The sequence below is a fragment of the Marmota flaviventris genome, chromosome 13 (genome assembly GCF_047511675.1).
Source record: "Marmota flaviventris isolate mMarFla1 chromosome 13, mMarFla1.hap1, whole genome shotgun sequence".
Lineage (NCBI taxonomy): Eukaryota > Metazoa > Chordata > Mammalia > Rodentia > Sciuridae > Marmota > Marmota flaviventris.
Genome location: NC_092510.1, coordinates 77227318 through 77248747, shown reverse-complemented (window position 1 = coordinate 77248747; position 21430 = coordinate 77227318). Strand labels below are relative to the sequence as shown.

Below are 21430 nucleotides of genomic sequence, written 5' to 3'. Positions count from 1 at the left end.
ATTTGGATTATTTACTTGTCTGTTAATAGTATAGGCTACAGCTGGCATCATCTCTTCTTTCCTTTATGGATTTTTTTTAGCTTTGTTTTTAGTCCTTTAGGATATATACATTTTTTTTCATCAGAAGCTTTACACACATTATGATTCACTTTACCTTAGGGTCTTGGGCCACTACCTCAAACAAGAAACCAAACCATGGTCTCCTGGAATAATGTGTGCTTCTTTTAAGATGATACCCAGAAAAATAGCATTCTAGGTGATGGAAGTTATGAAAAAATGTCTCTCTAAGGAGCGTTATGCTTCTTCTAACATACTGCAGGTTCACACTCCTTTGAAGACTGAATCAACTGCGATTTCAGTTGCCATAACAGTCAGCTGTGTAGGATTTGCTCAGTTGGTAAGGAGCTAGTGCTGAGAATGAAGTTCAGAGGGTGAGTCTATAAACAGCATTTACTTTTCCTCTGGGAGTTATGTGGTGGGTGTGGAACCAGATCAGATGGGTCACATAATCTGTTTCTCTTCCTCCACAGTCTGGGATAATAACTTATAACCAGCAGGCAATTAGTATTATTTTTGCACCTACAGCAAGAACTTTCATTGAATCGATCATTCACTGTGTGTTTCAGGAATACTTTCCAGAGGTTGGTAAGGCACCTCCAATATCAGTCAGGTAAACCACTGTTGATGGTGGGCAACATAAAGTGTGTGGAGGATGATGAACTTTTTTTTTTTTTAAACTCAAACATCTTGTATTAGTCTGTTTTCTATTGTTACAGCAAAATATCTGAAGCTGGGTAATATATAAAGCTCATAGTTTTAGAGGATGAAAGTCCAAGATCAGGCGGCCCCTGATCAAGCCCCTGTTAAAAGGCCTCATAGAAAATGGCATTATGGTGGAAGTATGTGAAAGAGGGAGAGATCACACAAGACAGGAACCCAGAGAGATTGAGAGGTAGGCTTGCTCTTTTTATAACAACTTACTCTCAAGAGAACAAAGGTCCCAAGAAAACTACGTTAGTCATCTTATGTATACCCCATGACCTAACTACCTTACACTAGGCCTCATAGTTTAAATGCTCCACCATCACACTGAAGCCAGAATTAGATGGGCAGTCAGTGTAGATAGGTAAATTGAGTCAGGTAGGATCAAGAAGGCCAATTTTGAGTCTAAGAAATTGGAGACTGTCCCCTGAGGGATTAAAATGTTAATTCCTTCAGAGCCCTTCCTCCACCCTTATCAAGAATCTGTTCCTGATCCAACCTGCTTCCCAGGTAAACTTTCCCAGGTAATCTTTCCCAGGATTTTCCCCTTCCTACAGTGAGCTATAAGGTTGTTAATGTGTCTTGGCTACTCCATCCAGCTCTCCCCCGCTTCAGCCCATCTGTTACCCACCTTTTGGCCCTCCCACTGAGCATTCCTGGGCCTAGTCACCTATGCAGGAAGGAGAAAGATAAAGAGGAAAAGGCAGGAGAACAAAGAAAGCCTAGGACATATAAAAAGGTCAGAACATCTCCACTCTGGGGATACCAGGATACCAGCTATGGCCCCTTTCTCCCTTGCGGGAGAAGTCTATGTTACCCCTTTTAAAATAAACCCTGCTTCATATGCTTGCCTTGGCGTGCTTCTCTAATGTTCAAACTTCAACATGTGGGGAAGCAGGATTCATCATCGATAACAGGCAGAATCAACACCACCACCACAATGGGAAACCAGCTTCCAGGACATGAATCTTAGGAGGACATACTCAAACCATATTTAAACCACAGCACATTCCATGTGTTAATTCAATCAACAAATAGTGAGGGCTTACCATGTTCCAGGCAGTGATGACACTACAAAGATTAAAACAATAACCCCCACTGTCATGGAATTTAGTTTCTAGTAGAAGAAGACATATAATAACAAATCATAAATATGCAATATATTAATTATGATAAGTGACAAAAATAAGGCAGGGGTGATAGACAATGTCTTACTTTAGGCTGCCATAACAGAAGAACATAGACTGTAGTTTAAACAACAAACATTTTTCACAGTTCCAGAGTCTAGGAAGTCTGAGATAACAGTACCAGCATGATTGAGTTCCAATGAGGTCCCTTTTTCTAGTTTCTTCACATGGCACAAAGGAAAAAGAACTCAGGACTTATCATTCCCTTATAAGTTAGGGCATCAATTCTATCTTGGAGGTTCCAATTCCTCACAGAAACATAGTTACCTCCCAATGGCCCCATCTCCAAGTACCACTGAAGCCAGATTTAAAGTTAGGTAGTCAGTGTAGTTAGGTAAATCGGGTCTAATATCCAGTAAGATCTAAAATGGAGGCCATGTTGAGAATGAATTCCTGAAACAACTCATGGAATGTTAATGAAGTCCAAGAAAAAGCCCAAGGCCAGAGCCCATCCCAAAGAGGTGTTAATGAACAGCCCCCAGCAAACATGAAGATAGCCTATTCCAAAGAAGTATTAATGAACAGCCCCCAGCAAACTTGAAGGTGCTAACTCAGAAGTCCTTCCTAACCAGATTACTTCTTTGGCCCACCTGTGTCCCACCCCTCGGGCCTTCCCACCTACATTCCATCACTGAAAGAAACTATAAAATGGAGAGACAACCGCACTTCCATCTCTTGGGTCCCCTTCTTCCTCTAGGAGAAGTCTTTTCTGGTGTCCTTTAATAAACTTATAATTTTCCACTCTGACCTTGCCTCTGCGTGCTTCTCTGGTGTTATTCTTCAACATTGGGGAAGCAAGGACTTGTCACCAGTCAACAGCAGTAACACCATCATGGACAGAATACTGAGGCAGTCTATGTAAACTGCCACGGCCTACCTTTCCTGAATAATATCACCTTGCATAATAGTTCAGATAAACTACAGAGCACATGGAGCATGACAGATGAGAGGAAACTCTACTCTCCATTTTCCTTAAAAAGCTAATTAATTATTTACTATTTAAGTTTCAAAATATTTTAGAAACATAAAATAACATAGCTATAAATACAGAATATCAAGAGAGCCTTGGAGTACTAAACCTGGTTTAGAATGTAGTGGCATTAAGTAAAATGGAAATTAAAGAGGTTTCAAAGAAAATGCAGTATGGTAGTACTAAAGGAACCTCTGCTTCTGGGGGTTGTCAGAATGGTGTTTTCATGATGTAACTTAGTATTTATGGTAAAGTATTACTATGTTACTATAGCAATAGTAAGGGCTCCAGAGAGAGGATATAACTATAAAACACAAAGTCAAAAAAATCAGAATGAATATATATATATTTTATTACAGTAAACATGTCTATAATCATAAATATTTCTTTAAAAAAAAGGTCTTAAGATCTTTGTGACACAAGGTAAGTCAAAATTAGTAAAATTAATTATAAATGAACATATTTCAGCATATAAACCAAGTCTTCCTTGAAACTGTAATAATGTGAGCTAATTATATTATTTTCTAGAATGACCTAATAATTAATGTGAAGCCCACAGTTAATACAGATGACACATATGATACTGTACTTTTCCAAAGTAAAGAAATATATTTAATTTAATATTTTTGTCAATCCCATTTAATATCACAAAGTAAACTTTACTGGGTAAAAATATAGTTTTAGATATCAGAAAAAACAAACATGAAAAGATAGATATATTATATGTACTTAATTTAAAAATATTGTCAGACGAGGAAATGTAAATCATTATTTGAATTTGAGAAAATATTATAAAGCAAAGGGCTTTCAAAATACAGAAGATATTCTGAATCAAATGAAAAATCAAGATCATGAAGTAGTGACAACTATGTCTCACATATAACAAACACCGACACATCATGGAGAAAATGAATAGAACTATTTCCTTAAGTGGTGATAAATAGATGACAGAGTTGGCTTTAAAAAAATGCAAGGAACATAATAAATTAACTTACCACCTCATTAAAATAAAAGTGAGAATAATTCTCTTGGAAGAACTTAAGCACCATTAGCAGACACATCTTAGGCCAATTAATGAAATCTTTTGTGTTTCAGTAGAAAACTATTTCAATGGTGAAAATGATGCAGGAATCAGAAGCATATTCTGCTGAGACACTAGGTAGTTGACACTTTCCCGAACTGGAAAACATTTCATAAGAAGGCATATAAAGTTATTGAGCAAATCAAGTTTGTTGTAAAAATAACCCATGCCTAGTGAAATAGCTTACCAGCTGCCACGACCCTGGGATCCTCATGAGACTGATGCCTCCCAGCTGCACGACTATCTGCACTCTCATTCCACCACAGAACATGAACTGCAGAAATAAACCACACAGTAGTTTTACATTAGTTTCTCTATAATAGTTCTAAATAATAGATCATAGACAATTGTGCATGCTGTAGAAAATTTATATACAAAGAAGAAAACTAAAAACTAGAATCATCTTAACTATCTAGATAAACCTCTGTTAATATATAGTGAAATTCCTTTTAAAAAATGGTGGTACTGGGAATTGAACCCATGAGCTATATCCCTAACCCTTTTTAATTTTTTTTAATTGTTGAAAATTTTTTTTATATCTTTATTTATTTTTATATGGTGCTGAGGATCAAACCCAGTGCCTCACACGTGCAAGGCAGGCGCTCTACTGCTGAGCTACAGCCCCAGTCCCACTTTTTTTTTTTTTTAAGACAGGATCTCCCTAAGTTGCTGATTCTGTCCTCAAACTTCAATATTCCTGCCTAAGCCTCCTCAAAATCACTGAGATTATAAGTCTGTGTCACCATAACCAGCAATAATATAACTTTCTGTCAATGATATTAATTTAAAAAAATCAATTTTGCCTGCTACATAAAAACATGAAAATGTATACATTAATGGCATACCATGTAATGTTAATATTATTTTCAATGACTATATAAATTTCTTCTTATAACATCTTTTTTTACTCCAATTTCAATTGTTGATTATTTAGATTATTCTCAATATTGCAGTATTCTATACAATCTTTTCTCCCAACTTCTTATTGTTGATTTAAATTATTCTCAACATTGTAGTATTCTACAAAATGCTAAAATAAATGTTTTTTTTGTACATTATTACTTATAGTTTTGTATAATTAAAAATTTCTTTTTTCTTTGCTACTCGGGATTGAACTCAGAGGCACTTGACCACTGAGCCACATCCCCAGCCCTATTTTTTATTTTATTTAGAGAAATGGTGGATGAACTTTACAATGAGTTGCTTAATGCCCTGCCATTGCTGAGGCTGGCTTTGAACTTGTAATCTTCCTGTTTCAGCCTCCAGAGTTGTTAGGATTACAGGCGTGCATCATCATGCCTGCTTTTATCATTAAAATTTACTATAATAGTTATATAGCTTTTGGAAAATAAAAGAAGATAATAACAAACATATTTAATCCTACCACTCTGAAACAACCACTTTTCTATTTGGCATATTCTTTACATATTTATATGTATGTATGCACTTAATATTTATGTTTCTGTATCTACACCATATATATATACAGAATTTATATATATTTCTAGTTAAGAATTATGAGTTTATTTATTACATAAACAGGGTCAAACCGTGTTATTTCCAGTATTTTTCTACTATAAACAAAGCTGGCATAAACCTCATTAGAGCAGTACCTACATGTATATCTATAATACAAATGTCATTAAGATTAATTATGATTAATATGAATTTGTACAAAATATGAATACTTATTTTTTCCTGACCAAATAGTATATCCATATAAGCACATTAATTAAAATGTGACATCTCAGTATGTCTTAATCTGCATTTTCTTTAACATATAGGTGGTTGTTACTTGTATGTCTACCTTGATGTAAATTTTTATTTTCCTTTTTGCTTTTGAATTTTACTCATGCTGATATGGAGCATGTGGAAAGTTTAGGCCTTTGTATAATAAAGGCATCAAGTTGATATTTTTCCTCTTACATAGTTTTTTCATTTACGTTTTGGCTTAGAAATATAGTCTCCATCCGTATTATTACCAAAATTAATTGATATTTTATTTTAACAATTCTGACTTTTACATTGAATCTACATTCCATTTTAATACATGGTGGGAGATAGAAATCTAATAATATTCACAATTCTTATCTTCTTCATATATTCCTCATCTTAAAAATACATTTTTAAAAATATATTCTGGTTAGTTTCTTTGGACATATGACTAGTCAATTTCTGGGTAAAGATCAGGAGCTCAGCTTTGATTGGGGTAGGCCTGAGATATCTATTGAACATTCAAGTGAAAAGTAGAGAAGGCAATTGGATACAATGGATCTTTCAAATATTTTATTAGCTCTTCTTAATCTTCTATCCAATGGGTGAACTTTACACAGATATTTTAGAGTTAGCCACAGAAAAACCTCTCTGAAATTTTCACTGAAATTATATTCAGCTTTAAGAGTTAAATGCTCCAGATATGCTTTATTAAAATTTGTTTCTTTATATCTATTTTTCTATCTATTTATCTATCCATCCATGCTACAATGTTATGAAGTTATTACCAGTCATAGATATACATTGTTTCTATCCTTCTTATATCTGATAACATTTTGGTTTTTACATTCCTGATATGTATGCATTATTTTGAAATAATGGGAAATGAGTAATTTTTTCCTTTGGGCTTCTCCATGTGTTTAGCATTTGTAAACGTATTTATTAAATTTTCATTCAAAAAAATCTCTCTAAACTAAGTAATGTTATTTTGAAAAAAAATCAAGAAAAATATATTTTGAGAAAAAAAGACAAAAATAGTATTTTCTTAAGGATCCTTCCAGTTTATAAATTTTAAACCAACAGAAGAAACATAGATCACCAATGTACATTACATCTCCATAGAAGACATGTACCTCTGTTGAGTGTTCCATATTCTGTGTGGAAAACACCAACTAGTCTTGTGTAGCCTCTATCAACATGGGCATTAATTGCCCTTTTAAATGCATCACCCCACAGAGCTGGGCCACCAGGTTTCATCTGAAAAGTAGCCAGCTCATAGACTCCTAAAATAGGGAAAAAAATAATTATTTTACAGAGGATCTTGAAATAATTTTTAATCAGTTGTGCTTGATTCCAGTAGTGAAGGACTAATATATATACATCTACATAACCTATATAAACATATATTTATGTCATATTAATTAATTCTTTGCATTATTTTTCCTTGCTTTCATGTTTAGAAAGTTCTTGTCCATGTTTAAGGGCCACTTGTTAAGTTTAATCAAAGAGAAGAAAAGGAAAAAAAGACCAGAAACTATATACAAAGCTATTATCTAAAATATTTTTAATCTATAAAACTTTGTTGATGCAACAGATATTGAGAATTTATAATGAAGTCAAATTTTGAGTTTCTCAAGTCTATAAGAAAATAAATTGACAAAAGAAGTATTTTGTGATCTCCTATGTTTCCCTCTTTTTAATTTGGAGAGCAGATATTTTATTCTTTGTATATTTTTCCATTACAGAATTCCATTTTAACAGGAATTAGCAAGCAAATGGTTGATCTGAAGTCATATCAGAGAAGACATTCGGCATTTGTTTTTTAGGGATTGGGGGGAGAAAAAGTCTGAAAGAGGATTTTATGATTCCTAAATATCCATATAATATTGAAAAGTTTTATACCTATAGTCACAAGTATAGAGAGGGTAGAGACAAAGAAAATAGGGAATGAGAAGATCAGACAATAAAAGGAAAAAAATTCCAGAGTTACTAAAGAATTATGAACAATACAGAGAAAGTTAACTAAAATTTGACAGTACTACAGAAGACAACTATTTTTAGATAGTACTGAAACCAGAGGGGAAATATAAGTGAATAAGAATCCCAATAGATGTTTTAAATTTCTTATAATATAAAATACACTACAAGTTGGCAATAATATAGAAAATAATAAGAAATTTAAGTTAGTTTATGCTTTTCTAATCTGACCTTTGTTTAAAAGTAGATTGAGGTAATAGTTTCTTTAAATCAGTAAGAAGTAAAAGCAGCATGAAGACATCTTAAGGAATTATTTTCAAACTGAGAAACTTTCTTTTTTTTTCTTTTTTTATTAGTTGCACATGACAATACAATGATCTTGACATATCATACATTTGAATCAAATGGGATACAATTTCTCATTTTTCTGAGTGTATAGGTTGCAGAATCACATTGGTTATACAGACACGTATATACATACAGCAATACTAGTGTCTATTTTATTCTGCTGCCCTTCCTATCCCCTTTCCCTTCCCCTCCCCTCCCATCACTTCTGTCTACCCAATCTAATGTGACACACTTCTTTTTTTTTTACCCCTCACATCACCATACATGTATTTTGTATAACGATGAGGGTCTCCTTCCATCTTCCGTGCAATTCCCCTTCTCCCTCCCTTTCCCTCCTACCTCTCTTCCTTATCTAGAGGTAATTTTCTTCTCATGCTCTTCCTCCCAACCCCATTTTGAGTCATCTCCCTTATATCAGAGAAGACATTTGGCATTTGTTTTTTAGGGACTGGCTGAGAAACTTTCTTGACACAAAAGTTAGACTACACTAATACAGCTTGGCAGTTTCAGTAAATATATTCTCCCCAGTCAATTTTATGAACAAAGATATACTTAATGATTTAAGATTAGTTGTAATTTGTGAAAAAAAATATTTTTTGCAATACTGGGATTCCATCTGGGGCCTCACACATGATAGGCAAGTGCTATCCCACTGAGCTATATATAGCCCAGCCCTTTCTAAATTTTACTATGAGACAGTGACAGTCAAATTGCCAGGCTGGATTTCAATTTGGGATCCTCCTACCTCAGCCTCTCAAGTAGCTAAGGATTATTGGTTGTGCACCACCATTCCCAGCTATTGAATATATTTTTTTTTATATTTAAATGTTTTATTACTTTGAAATTATAACAAAACTTCATACACTATTCCTTATTACCTGCCCCCAAAGTGAAATTTCTTAAACTTTAGCAGCTACAGCAATCTTCTACAGTGTAACTAAATTTACCAATCAACAAAAATCTCAATTTGGAAAAAAATCTTAATACTCATATTTTAAGAATAAACAAAAAGGCATAATTTAATTTTATCTCAACAATCAAAGTATGTTACCATAAAATAAAGAATTAGCTTCCTTGTTTGCTAATGGAACTTCACCTTTTATCACTTAAGATCTTTAGTATTTCATTCATCTAAATTCTAAGTGGTGAAGAAGGAAGATGACTTACCCTCTTTTGGAGGCTTTTCTAATTTGCACCATGGCACCAGGTAAGTAATCTCACTCTCTTGCTTATCAATGAGAGCCAAATTTGGAATGAGGAATTGTTCTTGCCATTCCTTATCTTTAGCCAAGGCTTTCCGAACTGCAGTTCGATGAGCAAAATTATCTAGGGGAGACAAGAATTAAGAAAAAGAAACATTTACAACTTAAAATCTCCTATGCTTCTCTGGATTTCATCCAAATCTTCAAACATTCACCTGTAGCATAGAGGAACACTGTTATGCTTTTGGATATACTAACATGAGGAGATGTGACATCTGTACTCAAATTGCTCATGGGCTTACGGGGAATAGAATTGCAAATGACTAGTGTAATGTCACAGAATTGACTTCATAGGTTCTATGACTTTGCAGGAGGAAGTTTTTGTATCCTTCTGCATTCAGTTTCTTAGTCTGTGTAATGGAGAGAATGCAACATTGTTCTCCAGGCTTGTTATGAAGGTTAACTGAATTAATACACAAAAAGAGCTTAGAACAATGTTTAGCATCTAGTTAATTTCAATATTTGTGGAATATTCTTATTAATTCAACTGAGGCATTTAACTGATAGTGCTAGTTCAGAGAAAGAAGATTTTTCTTTCTTGGTGGCAGGTGCTCAGGTCAAGGTACACCTTGAATCAAATTACAATAAATGAAATTAAAATGTATTTGGTGAGTCTCTTCTCCTTTGAACAAAGAGCCTTCAAAGAAATAGTGTTGATTCTCTTACTTATTACCAGCCATTTCCTCCCCCCGCCAGCACTTATTTTTCTTCTGAGTTATTCCAACAGGTATCGACGTTTACCCACATATGGGCCTAGTACTGTATTTACTATGAAAACCTTATAAGACTAATGATAAGAGTTTTATATGGTTTATGATGGTGATAAGAAATAACATCTATCTCACAGCTTAAGTGAGGTAGATCAGGACTTCATTAGTTTTCTTAGTGGACCATGATTTAACTTGTAGCACATCTAAAGCACAAGTTGTGTTTTAATGGGGCTTGTTCTATTACAATAGGTAAAAATCCTATACTGTGCCCATGATAAGTGTAGAATGAATATATTTTTATAATAAAATATTTTATGAATATTAATTTGGGCACTGATCAAATAAACCATTCCATTTCTTATGAGAATAGAAGTTTACCATATTATGATTTATGACACAACAAGTTCTCATTTATAATAACTGAAGAATTTGAGCCAAAGGTTGTTAGAGATGGACCAATGGAAGAATTAATCACTAAATACACACACACACACACACACACACATAAAGGTGTCATATATTTTAAAAGATTTACTTAACCTGTATGTATCGCTAGTAATATAAATCCAAGAACTAAGTCTTATACTCATGTAACATGGAATGCAATGAAAATCTGTACTGAACACTTAACCAGGATGATTCATACCATACTTCCAAATGTGAAACACTTTATTTATTCTGCCTCCAAATTCTACACTCCAATATCCAACCAATTCAGAGTGAGCTGTCCGAAGATGCACATTTTTCTTGAAGTTTTCTAGGAACTCATTCACCTTTGAGGGTTTAAGGGCATAGGTACGAAATTCATAGAACATTCCATCATTTTGTCTGGGGCCTGTAGCAAAAGATGAGCACACCTGAAGAAAGATAAGGCAAATTTAAAGATTTTGGGAAAGGTAGGATGTATCATGTTACAAAACAAGCAGAACATACAGCTACTCTTTCCTGGCAAGAGTTCACAAACTTAGCCACTTTTCCATGAGAAATTGCTTATATGAAGGCATTGGTATCAATGATACTTCTGTACTGGAGAACTACAATTGAAATTCGCATAAATTTACAGTTTTCCTTACTTGGCCAATATTCAATTTTTACTTGGTAGTATATGTGCTAGTTATGCATCTGAAAGAACTTTGTAAATTCAGTATGTATGTCATTTGGCAGGCACAATGAAATGTTTACTAGAAGACCTTTTAAAAAGTGGAAACTGCCACACGTCTGTAATCCCAGTAGCTTGGGGAAGCTGAGGCAGGAAGATGGTGAGTTCAAAACCAGACTCAGCAAGTGAGGTGCTAAGCAACTCAATGAGACCCTGTCTGTAAATAATACAAAATAGGGCTGGGGATGTGGCTCAATGGTTGAGTGCTCCTGAGTTCAATCCCTGGTAACCCCCACCAAAAAAAAAAAAAAAAAAATTGCTATTTAGGTCAAAGTATTTGCTACATTCAGTGAATTAAACCATTGGTCAAAAATGTAGAAGGTGCTATGTGTTATTCAATTAATGGTAATATAGTGGTGGGCTGTATGAATGCTGAAGAAGAAAAATTCAAGATGAATTGTATGACTCATTATTAGTTTCTAATGACAGATGCAAAATGAAGCACATTTAATGCATCAGTCATACCAGTTTGATGGACACATCCTCTAAGAGCCAGTAGTTCCTTTTGTAATAGTAATATGCTCAGTATGAAAATCTCTAATTCGTGTTGTCAGTGAACTTAATATTCATTAGGGCACATCTTGCCATAAATTATCCTGTATATGTATATGTCTATATACATACATATGTGTGTATGTGTGTATATATATATATATATATGCACATTCATATGGCACATATATGTACATGTGTATATACATGTATATATGTATATTATACACATATATTATATATATGTATATAATATATACACATATATACATACACACACGCACACACATATATATGCACATTCATATGGCATTCTAGTTTACAAATACATGTTATGTAGGTTTCACTAGCCTGAACTATGTACACCAGAAAAATATTTTAAAACAGTTTTGGTACCCACAAATCTACAAATTAGGATTGACATTTATAACTTTGTATATCCCTTTTTTTTGCTCTGATTTTTTTAAAAACTTTATTATATGGTGCTGAAAGTCGAACCAGTGCCTCACAGATGCTAGGCAAATACTCTACCACTGAGCCACAACCCCAGCCCCTGCTCTGATACATTTATTTAGAAAACACAATAGCATATGGGTTTCATTTAATTGTATATAAGGTTAATATCAACATCTCACTTGAATTCATTCCACTCATGTCTATTAGGAGTTATAGTCATATGCCTAAAATGACTGTTTGCCATCAATCACAACTGCAGCTGGTCTTGTTTGGTGGAAATTCTGTACTTTTAAACCAAATTATAATAACAGAATGTTAGTGGAACAAACAACTTTTGTCCACAGTTTAAAAAATATGATAAATAAAATATGTCAAAAATGAACCAATAGTACATAAGGAACTGCACATTTTAGGTTGGTTAATGAATTTCTATTTGGAAAGTTATTCAAACACACACACTAAAGTATAATCTTTCTCAGGAGAATGTGTATGTGTGTGTGTGTGTGTCTGTGCACATATACGTATTTATACACACATATACACACACAGAGTAGAGAACCTGCATTGAGGGTAAGGGGCTTGGCTGGGGAATGACGTCATTTCCTGATTTTTGCTGCAGGACTAAAACCTTGCTGGGGCAGAAATCATCAGTGCTTCATACTCCCTTTAAGTTAGGACTCATTCTTGCGAGCAATGACTAACAATTCATTGAGTACCTTTGTAGAAATGTAAAGTTTACAGAAAAGTTGTAAGGAAATAAATGTTGGCCCTGCTCCACCTGAAGAGAACCAATAGGATAGAGACTGCATTGTTAGCCAGGCAAGGTGGCCCATGCCTGTAATCCCTGCGACTCCATATTCTGAGGCAGGAGGATAGAAAGATCCAGGCCAGCCTCAGCAACTATATGGGACCCTGTCTCAAAACAAAAAATTAAAAGGGCTGGGGATGTACCTCACCGGTAAAGCGACCGTGGGTTCAATCCACAGTACAAACAAAACAAAAATCTGCTTCTCCTTTTCCATTGTTTTTGGAAAGGAATTTTAAGCCTAAACATGGAAAGGAATACAATCTCGACGATAAATCCACTGGACCACACACAACAAGCCGATTCCCACGGTTCAGATCCAATCCCTGGCTCCTTTTTGGACCTTTCTCATCTAAGGCTGAAGCAGGTCACGTTTAGGGTCTTCAGGCTCAGGCCCCCGCTGGGCTTGGGGACCACCGCAGGACACAGGGAGGGCGGCAAGGTGCCCCACACTGGGACCCTGGCCGACTCTCCAAGGTTCTCGGCAAAATGCTCGCAAGCTGCGCCTTCCTTTCAAAGGTGAAGGCTGGTGGGGTCGCCAGTCGTCGGTGGTCCTCTCCCGCACCTTTAGTGTGGACGGAGCGAAGACTTGTCAAACCCACACCTACGCGAGGCCGACGGCTACAAGGCCCCGCCTCGAAGCAGCGCGAGCTCCCGGAGCCGCAGCCGCCACGGTGCTGGCGGCAAAATCGCAACCGCCAGTGCTTTGGGAACGACTTTGGGGCTGGCTGCTTGGCTCCCATGCCAGAAAAGACTTCTGTCCACCGGGTACACGACTCTGACCCAAGGGATCCCTTTTCCTCCGTGGCCGCCGCCCCATATCCACTAGGCAGAGCCGCGTCCGGCGCGCGCGTGCGTGGGACTCGCTTACCAGCCCCGCTTCCGCCCTGGCCCCACCCCGCCCCACTCTGCAGCTCGGGCGCGCCCCCCGGCGGCCGGTACCTGGGGCGCGAGCATGCGTGCGGTCAGAGCCCGGGCCAGGACGCTTCGGAGGGGCAGCATGGCGCAGCGTGGGGCCAGGACACTTCGGAGGAGCAGCATGGCGCAGCGTGGGGCGCCCAGGAAGGCAGCCAGCTGGCGTCCGACGTGAGACTCTCCTCGTACGGCTTCCTGACTGGAAAGGCGCAGTGAAGGGACAGTTAGAGGACGTGGGCTGGGGCGGGACTGGCGCGTCAGCTCCGCCCCCGCCCTGGAGGTGCACCCCGGGGCGCAGTGTGCAGGAGTGTGGTGCCATTTCCCCTTTGTTTCCACGACAGTTCTTGCCCCAGACGTCAGAGTTGATGTTGCAGTAGCTGAAAGCGGAGTTCGTACTGTTCCACCTTCTGGTCTGTCGCCTCCTCAGAGCCCTGTTGTGCAAATGTTCCGGGTAGAGCGCGTGTGTCTATGAGCAGGAAGGTGCTGTATGGATGCCTGCGTGTGCAGGCTTTGCATTTAAAATCATGATGTGTGTGTTTTTTTTTTTTTTTTTTTCTTTTGTTGACAGAGAGCAGAGCTGGGAGCCTTCACTTGTCTTCACTGCAGATATTCTCCATCCCACTTGCCAGGCCAGCATGGCTTTGAAGAGATTCAGATTCGTTTTTTTATGCACTTAGAGGAATGGGGGCACTGAAACTGGTATGAAAATTCAAATTTCAGCATACATAGATTGAGATTAAATAATTCAGTAGGACTCAATACAGTCAACCTCTCATGTGGTCCTGTCTATGTAATTATTGGTTCCTATAGTAACTATTTTATGTTTTAAAGCTGTTTCCTCTAATTCGTGTTTCTGTCTTTATCAAACAGGCATATTGTAGTGCTTCATAATTTTTCAGTTGTAAATAATGTTACAAGGCACCTGCCTGCTGAGAGACTGTCAGCTGGGAACACCTCTGGATTCTTGCATTCAAGCCATAAAGAGACCTGTCACTCTGAGTGATCAGCATGAGTTTATGAGAAGGGCTAGGAAAAGGGGATACTCTCAAGGAAGAGAGTGGGTCCTCTCAGAGAGAAGAAGGATGGCTTGCTCTTCCAGCCTTCTGGTTTTATTGGGGGGGTCCTAGGGAAGTTTTCAGAAAGCCTGGCCTAGGTTCACCTCTTGACTTTTGACTGACAGCAGGATGACATCAGACTTTCAAGTCTCCATTGCACATGACAACTCTAGATTACTTTGGCTCATGCTGACTGGTTTGTTTAAGAGTCACAAAAGCTTTCCCCTCTACCTTACCAGGCAGGGTTGCAGGTAAATTTTTTCTTGGGAAGCATGTGGGGGTCAGCATAGTGGGCCCACCACTCACATATGTCTGTTCCATATCTATAGTATCTATTGATTTGTAAGATAAAGATTTAGATTTCTTCATCCCACTCCCCAAAATACACTTCTTTTCCCATGTTTACTAATGTTTACATTAAAAGTAATTCTTTGATTGTCACATTAATGTACTTAAGTCTGTTTATATTTTCTAACAGTTATATAGTACACATGTTTAATAATATTGTTTATGTCATTAGGACTACAGAATTACAGAGATCTCATTGTATAAGTTGTGTTTTTTGGGAAGGGCTTTTGAGTCATCTCTTTAGTGGAAAGGATCCTTTATAAAATTATTAATTCTGGATGTGTTGCCTCAGTTTTCCCGGAAGAGAAGATCCATTTTTAACCAAGCAAGACTAAATAATGCATTGTTTGTCAGAACTGGATCTAGATGATTAAATTTATTTCCAATTAGCAATTTGATTAACTAATCACTCACTAATTCAATGAATAGTTAATAAATTCCTTCTGTGCTTCAGGCCTTTTTCCAGATACTGTGGTACTGAGGGAAACAAAAGTCAAAGTTCTAGTACTTTGGGGGCATATAGGGTAGGAGAAGAGAAAATATATCAGGGATTAATAAATATCCAGTATAGTAGGATATAGGGCAATTAATTCAGTCGGATATGGAGAATAGAAAGTACCAGAGGAAGATAGCAGAGACTGCCAACTATTTCTCAATATCCACTCTTCCCTCACACTTTTAAAAAGATGAGTAATAGAATACTTAGCTTACTGAGGCTGTGTGATAGAATCCTGATCAGTGGGAAGTGTTAGTGCATTAATGACCTGTAAGTGATCTAAAGGGGTGCAGGAGAAAAGAGTTGTTCCTGTCTTTGTTCCTTCCTTTTTTTTTTTTTTGCTACTATATAGGCATAATGGCTTGAGTCCTTGGCCTACAAGATAGAAGGCACATGCTGTTGATGATGGAATAAGAGAGGAGCAGTTTAGGTTTCTTATACCATGAAGCATTAGGAATCCTGAACTTCTCTCCTTTGGATTTCTTTTACAAGAAAATCGCCTTCTAGTTTAAGCCACTGTTGTATGTCTTAAACATGTACTTTATTTTTTTTAAAATTTTTTATTATTTGTTTTAATTAGTTATACATGACAGTAGAATGCACTTATATACTTTGATGTATATTACATAGATGGGATATAATTTCTCGTTTTTCTGAGTATACATATTGTAGAATCATATTGGTCATACAGTCACATACATACATACAGTAATAATGTCTGTTTCATTCTACTATTTTTCTTATCCCACATCCCCTGCCTTCTCCTCCTTTCATTTCCCTCTACCTAATTTAAGTTAAAATTATTTGATTTTTTGCATTACAATTCTTAATACACATAAATACCACACTTTTTGTATTTCTGTTTGTATATAAAGTATGTTGACATCCAATTTAAGTATTCATACGTGTACTTTGTATAATGATGTCCATCACATTCCACCATCCTTGTTCATCCATGTACTTTAAATGAGAGGGTGAATGTTTCTTCTTTTTCTCTTTTACTTATTTGCTTATATTCTTTTTTTATACCTATCATTTATTAATCACTAAATTCTGTGCTAAAGTCATAAATTTTCTCTCACCATGATTAAACCCATTCATCAGTTTATCATTTTGATACTCTGAAATTAACATCCCAGGACTCCTACTTCTCTTGCTTCAGGGTGGACTAGTTATTTAAGATGGTATAACAGAGATTCAGGGATCTCCTTTTACTGATGTCCCAGGGAATTTAATTTTCCTTGTGTTGTACCACCATTTCATGCTGAGAGCCATAGCCAAGTAGGAATGACGCATGGCATTTTTGGGTTGAAAGGTGACCCTGCTCAGGGATTAGGGTGGCTCCGGGTTTAGGGTGGATCCTGCTGGAATAGGGTGGCTCCAGGTTTAGGGTGGATCCTGCTGGAATAGGGCATATCCTGCTGCCTCAGGCACCCACTCCTTGAGTTCCCATTGAGTTCTCGCAGGGTTCTGAGAGAATTGGTACGCAGAGCCTGGTGCAGGGAGTATATTTTTCCCAGAACGTGCGTGTAGAGTGCCGGTGAGAGTTCGGGAATAAAGAGTTGCTGTTTGAATCTACAAGGCTTTGTGGTGGCTTAGTTATTTTGTGCCCACCCAGACTGCGGCATTTGGGTCAGCTCATCCAATGATGGGTAAGGACCATATGTTGAATTGGACAACCTAACAGGCACGGTCCCTAAGCCACATTGCTTGTTGTTTATTTAAACAGAAGGGGGGAGATGCTAAGAGCCATAGCCAAGTAGGAATGACGCATGGCATTTTTGGGTTGAAAGGTGACCATGCTTAGGGTAGCCCTGGGTTTAGGGTGGATCCTGCTGGGAATAGGGCGGCTCCAGGATTAGGGCGTATCCTGCTGCCTCAGGCGCTCGCTTTTTGGAGTTCCCGTTGAGTTGAGTTCTCGAGGGGTTCTGAGAGAATTGGTGTGCGGAGCCAGAGAGAGGCAGTGTATTTTCCAGGTAGTGTGTACAGCCCCAGTGAGAGTTCAGGAATAAAGAGTTGCTGTTTGAATCTACAAGGCTGTGTGGTGGCTCGGTTATTTTGTGCCCAGCCAGACTGCGGCAATTTCAGACTCTTATATTTCCCTATGTCCAAATTTTAGGGGAGGGTACATAGCAATTAAACTTTTGAAACTTGCATCTCTAAAATTATCTTTATTCTGCCAAATTTATTCATGGTTTGGAAATTCTATACTAGAAATCTTTTGTCCTCATATTTTTAAGGCAATGCTTCATTGATAGATTCTAGTGAGAAATTCATGAAATTGTTTCTTTTTAAAATAATTTTTTAAATTTATTTTTAAATTTTAATTGTTATATATGATAGCAGAATGCATTACAATTCATATTACACATATAGAGCATAGTTTTTCATATTTCTGATTGTATGCCAAGTAGAGTCACACCATTCATGTCTTCATACATGTACTTAGGGCAATGATATCCATCTCATTCCACCATCTTTTTTTACCCCCTTGTCCCTTCCCTTGCCCTCCCTCCCCTTTGCCCTATCTAGAGTTCATCTAATCTTCCGATGCTCCCCCTCCCAACCCCACTATGAATCAGCCTCCTTATATCAGAGAAAACATTTGGCATTTGTTTTTGGGGGCTTGACTTCACTTAGCATTAAATGAAATTGTTTCTTATTCTCTATGGGAGTTGATGTGCCTTGGAGGAGGTTTATTTTTTTCCTTAAGGTACTAACTGACAAATCTAACAGTGGGTGTAAGAGATACAATTATGAAGTCATGATGAGCATAAAAGGAATTCAAGTGTACTTGTTACAACTACAAGTTAGAATTTGACAATATCTATGATTTTTATTGGCTAAAATGTCACAGGTCTTGTAGCTCATTGCCTCTCTTCGTATATAAAGGAAATGCTTAATTTCAGATAGAAGTCGGTGACAATAAAGATGCAATTTTTAACTGTCGAGGTTAACAGTCCCTTTGAGTTCTGTCAGTACTGTCCCTTGAGTTCTGTGTACTGGAGATTATAAATCTCTTCACTAGAGTACATATGCAGCAGTGGAAATCCTGGACAATAAGTTATGTGCATATTCATCTTTACCAAATAGTGACAATATGTTTTGTAAATTTATACTCTTATTGGCAGTGATGAAGTTATTATTTTTTTTTAAAGAATGTTGTCTTTTTCCACATTTATCTTGTTCATTTATTTATTTTTTTTATGTGGTACTGGGAATAGAAACCAGTGCTTCACGCATACTAGGCAAACGCTCTATCACTGAGCCCCAGCCCCAGCCCTGAAGTTATTATTATTTTATAATAAGAACAAACTTTATTGCCCATCTGGGCTGATGAATGTGAAGATACATTTTTATGTCTCATTACAAATAGGTATGACTTGCAAGGTGACGGAAATTGTGAGGTGGCTTAGGGTGGTGATAGTGCTCCTGCTTGGTTTTGTCCAAAGACTGGGCTCATGAAGCTGTGCAGAAGAAAGCAGGAGAGGTAGATCCAATGCTGGCCCAGCTGAGTAGGAAGGTAGAAGCTACAGGTCAATTATAGATGCTGCATCTGGTGCTGCATTCCTGGGGATTTGTCCCCTCTCCCCCACTTCTCTATTCTGCAGCTACCAAATGGTGGCATAGACCATTGTTCCTTCCACTAGGTGTTAAACTGCACACATCTATTTTTGAGTTCCTGTAATTTAAACAATATTTATTTAAATTTAGTGGAGATAATTTAATAGTTTTATGATACTTACACATGTATCAGAGAAGAAATTTCAGTAAAGGTTGAGTTACTATCATAATGTTTATGGGTTGCTTTTTTATTATTATTATTATTAAAAGGCACTTATAATAAAACTCAGTTTCATTCAGGATTCCTCAATAACTGTCCTACTCCTGTTACCAAATATTTTCTAAGTGTCTTTGGGGTGTTGAATATTGAATGAAATGCTGTGTAGAAGGATAAAGACCAAATCTTTCCTCTTGAATTTGCCAATACCTGTTTTTATTTCTGTCTCAGCCTATTTGCTGATATCCTTATTAGAATCAGTGGTAGGAAAGAGTCATGAGCATCTTAATATTTAACTATATATACATTTATTTGTTATTGTTTCTATTAATAAAACAAAGTATCTTTAGCACTAAAACACATTTATATATCCATTTGATATATTCATTACATCCTTTCAAGATTCTTTTTTTTTTTTTTTTGGTTACTCTCATTTCATTGTGAAATCTAGATTTTTATTTTATGGAGTTAAACATATAGAAAACATTCATTCAAAGAGGTTAAGTACTTGCCAAAGGTAATAAGCAGTTTAGAGCTGGTTCATTCATTACTCTCCACTCTTCCAGGGGATGAGTATACCAAAATTTTGTTATTCCTTTTCTACTTATATTTACATGTTTCCATATATTTATTGTACAAATACTGCTTCACTTAAAAACTTTGTTTCTATCTCCCTGGGCATACCTGTAAATAGAATTACTGACTCAATTCCACTAGATCCTGCTTATTTTAAGTATCAACTCATATTCTGACAGGCAGTGAATAGGATTTCCTTTCTTTTCATCTTTGCCATTTTTTTTTCCTACTATGTGAGACTACTATTTGCCTTGATTTGCTATTTAAATTGCAGTAACTCACTGTTAATAAATTCTCTGATTTCTGGCAAATTAATCATCTTTTTGCATTTTTATTTTTTAAAGTCCTAGTTTATTGCATTTGTTCAGTTTTCAGTTCATATTTTTTCTTATTGACTTGAAGGTTTACTGAAGATACTGGAGGGAGGAACAAACAACTGTTAGAAATACCAAAAATGACTTTTAGTGTTGGCTTCTTGCAGAAGCCTGAGAGACATACCTGCTCAGTAGATGAATGGCAAAGTCTCTTACCAGTGAAGAGCTAGAAACTCACACAGCAACAAGTTATAGCCCTTTCATGGAAGAGGCTTCTGATTCCCAGATGGAGTTGGAAAGGACTTTTTGCTCAAACAAGATCTGTTGTTCCAGGCTAAGCAATCTGGGTTCATGATTGGGCTGTAGGTTGGACCACTGAAGTCAGAATATGGTCATAGTTTAATTCTGGAACCAGATTTTCTTTTTTTGTATTTCATTTGCAGTTCTACTTCTTGCCATTTGTGTATCTGCTGGTAATTTACTTCTCTGCACCTTAGTCTCCTAATCTGTAAAATGGGGCTAACAGTGTTACCTATGTTACAGCATTGTTATGAGGGAAAAATGAGTAAGTTCTTAGAGTGGGGACTGATACTAATGAGGACTTTTTCTTTAAACTTTCATAATATGAGAGATGTTATGCTAGCTAGATGCACTCAGCATATGACCTATTGGAACATTGATTTTCTTTCCAAAGTTTATGTTTAACTCAAGCTGATAGAAAAGTTAGGGAGATTAGAAAATAATTGGCCAACAGAGAATACTCATTACACCATTGCCCACAAGTCAATTTTGCATGCTAACTTTCTTGATTAGGAGGGAAAAAGTTATTTCACTCTATAAAATTAAAACATATAGATAATGGTCTGCAGAGAATCTTCCCTAGTAGATGCAAAAAACCTAGCACACAGTCTTAGTTTTGAATACTGGTTCTGTAAATTATTAGCTATGTGTCCTTGGGCAGGTTACTTAGTATCTCTGAGTCCAGTTACATTGTTTATTGATTGCTGAAAATGATACTACTAT

The 21430-nt window shown here is 36.6% G+C and overlaps 2 protein-coding genes and 1 long non-coding RNA gene across 4 annotated transcripts in view; 1 reads left to right on the top strand and 2 right to left on the bottom strand.

Moving 5' to 3' along the window:
- Positions 1-3247: 3247 nt before the first annotated feature.
- Positions 3248-14065, bottom strand: LOC114098815 (protein NipSnap homolog 3A). 2 transcript variants are annotated; one of them, XM_071600798.1, is made up of 6 exons: positions 13865-14065; positions 10657-10867; positions 9206-9364; positions 6847-6996; positions 4188-4274; positions 3248-4098 (listed from the first exon to the last, which is right to left on the bottom strand). In XM_071600798.1, the coding sequence occupies exons 1-6, from the start codon at positions 13961-13963 to the stop codon at positions 4022-4024; spliced, it is 783 nt and encodes a 260-aa protein (XP_071456899.1). In that variant the 5' UTR covers positions 13964-14065; the 3' UTR covers positions 3248-4021. The 2 variants fall into 2 exon arrangements, with proteins under 2 accessions (XP_071456899.1, XP_071456900.1); XM_071600799.1 differs by lacking the exon at positions 13865-14065 and adding an exon at positions 13074-13256.
- A 20-nt stretch (positions 14066-14085) lies between these two features.
- The window catches only part of LOC114098816 (uncharacterized), a 15156-nt gene continuing 7811 nt past the window's right edge, over positions 14086-21430 (top strand). Inside the window, exons 1-2 of the long non-coding RNA XR_003583789.2 lie at positions 14086-14247; positions 14406-14536. This is a non-coding gene — a long non-coding RNA (uncharacterized lncRNA). The remainder of the gene's footprint in view (positions 14248-14405; positions 14537-21430) is intronic.
- The window catches only part of Nipsnap3a (nipsnap homolog 3A), a 22976-nt gene continuing 20935 nt past the window's right edge, over positions 19390-21430 (bottom strand). Inside the window, exon 6 of the mRNA XM_071600800.1 lies at positions 19390-19418. Coding sequence (XP_071456901.1) covers positions 19405-19418 — 14 coding nt within the window. The 3' untranslated portion in view covers positions 19390-19404. The remainder of the gene's footprint in view (positions 19419-21430) is intronic.

What these genes read in the sequence shown, in the direction of transcription:
- LOC114098815 (XM_071600798.1), bottom strand. Translation starts at nt 13,963, where the DNA reads ATGCTGCTCCTCCGAAGTGTCCTGGCCCCACGCTGCGCCATGCTGCCC. An exon ending in ATATGGAACACTCAACAGAG is followed by an intron (nt 4,275 to 6,846) that starts GTACATGTCTTC and finishes TTATTTCTGCAG; the next exon opens with TTCATGTTCTGTGGTGGAAT. An exon ending in TCCCAGGGTCGTGGCAGCTG is followed by an intron (nt 4,099 to 4,187) that starts GTAAGCTATTTC and finishes AATGTTTTCCAG; the next exon opens with TTCGGGAAAGTGTCAACTAC.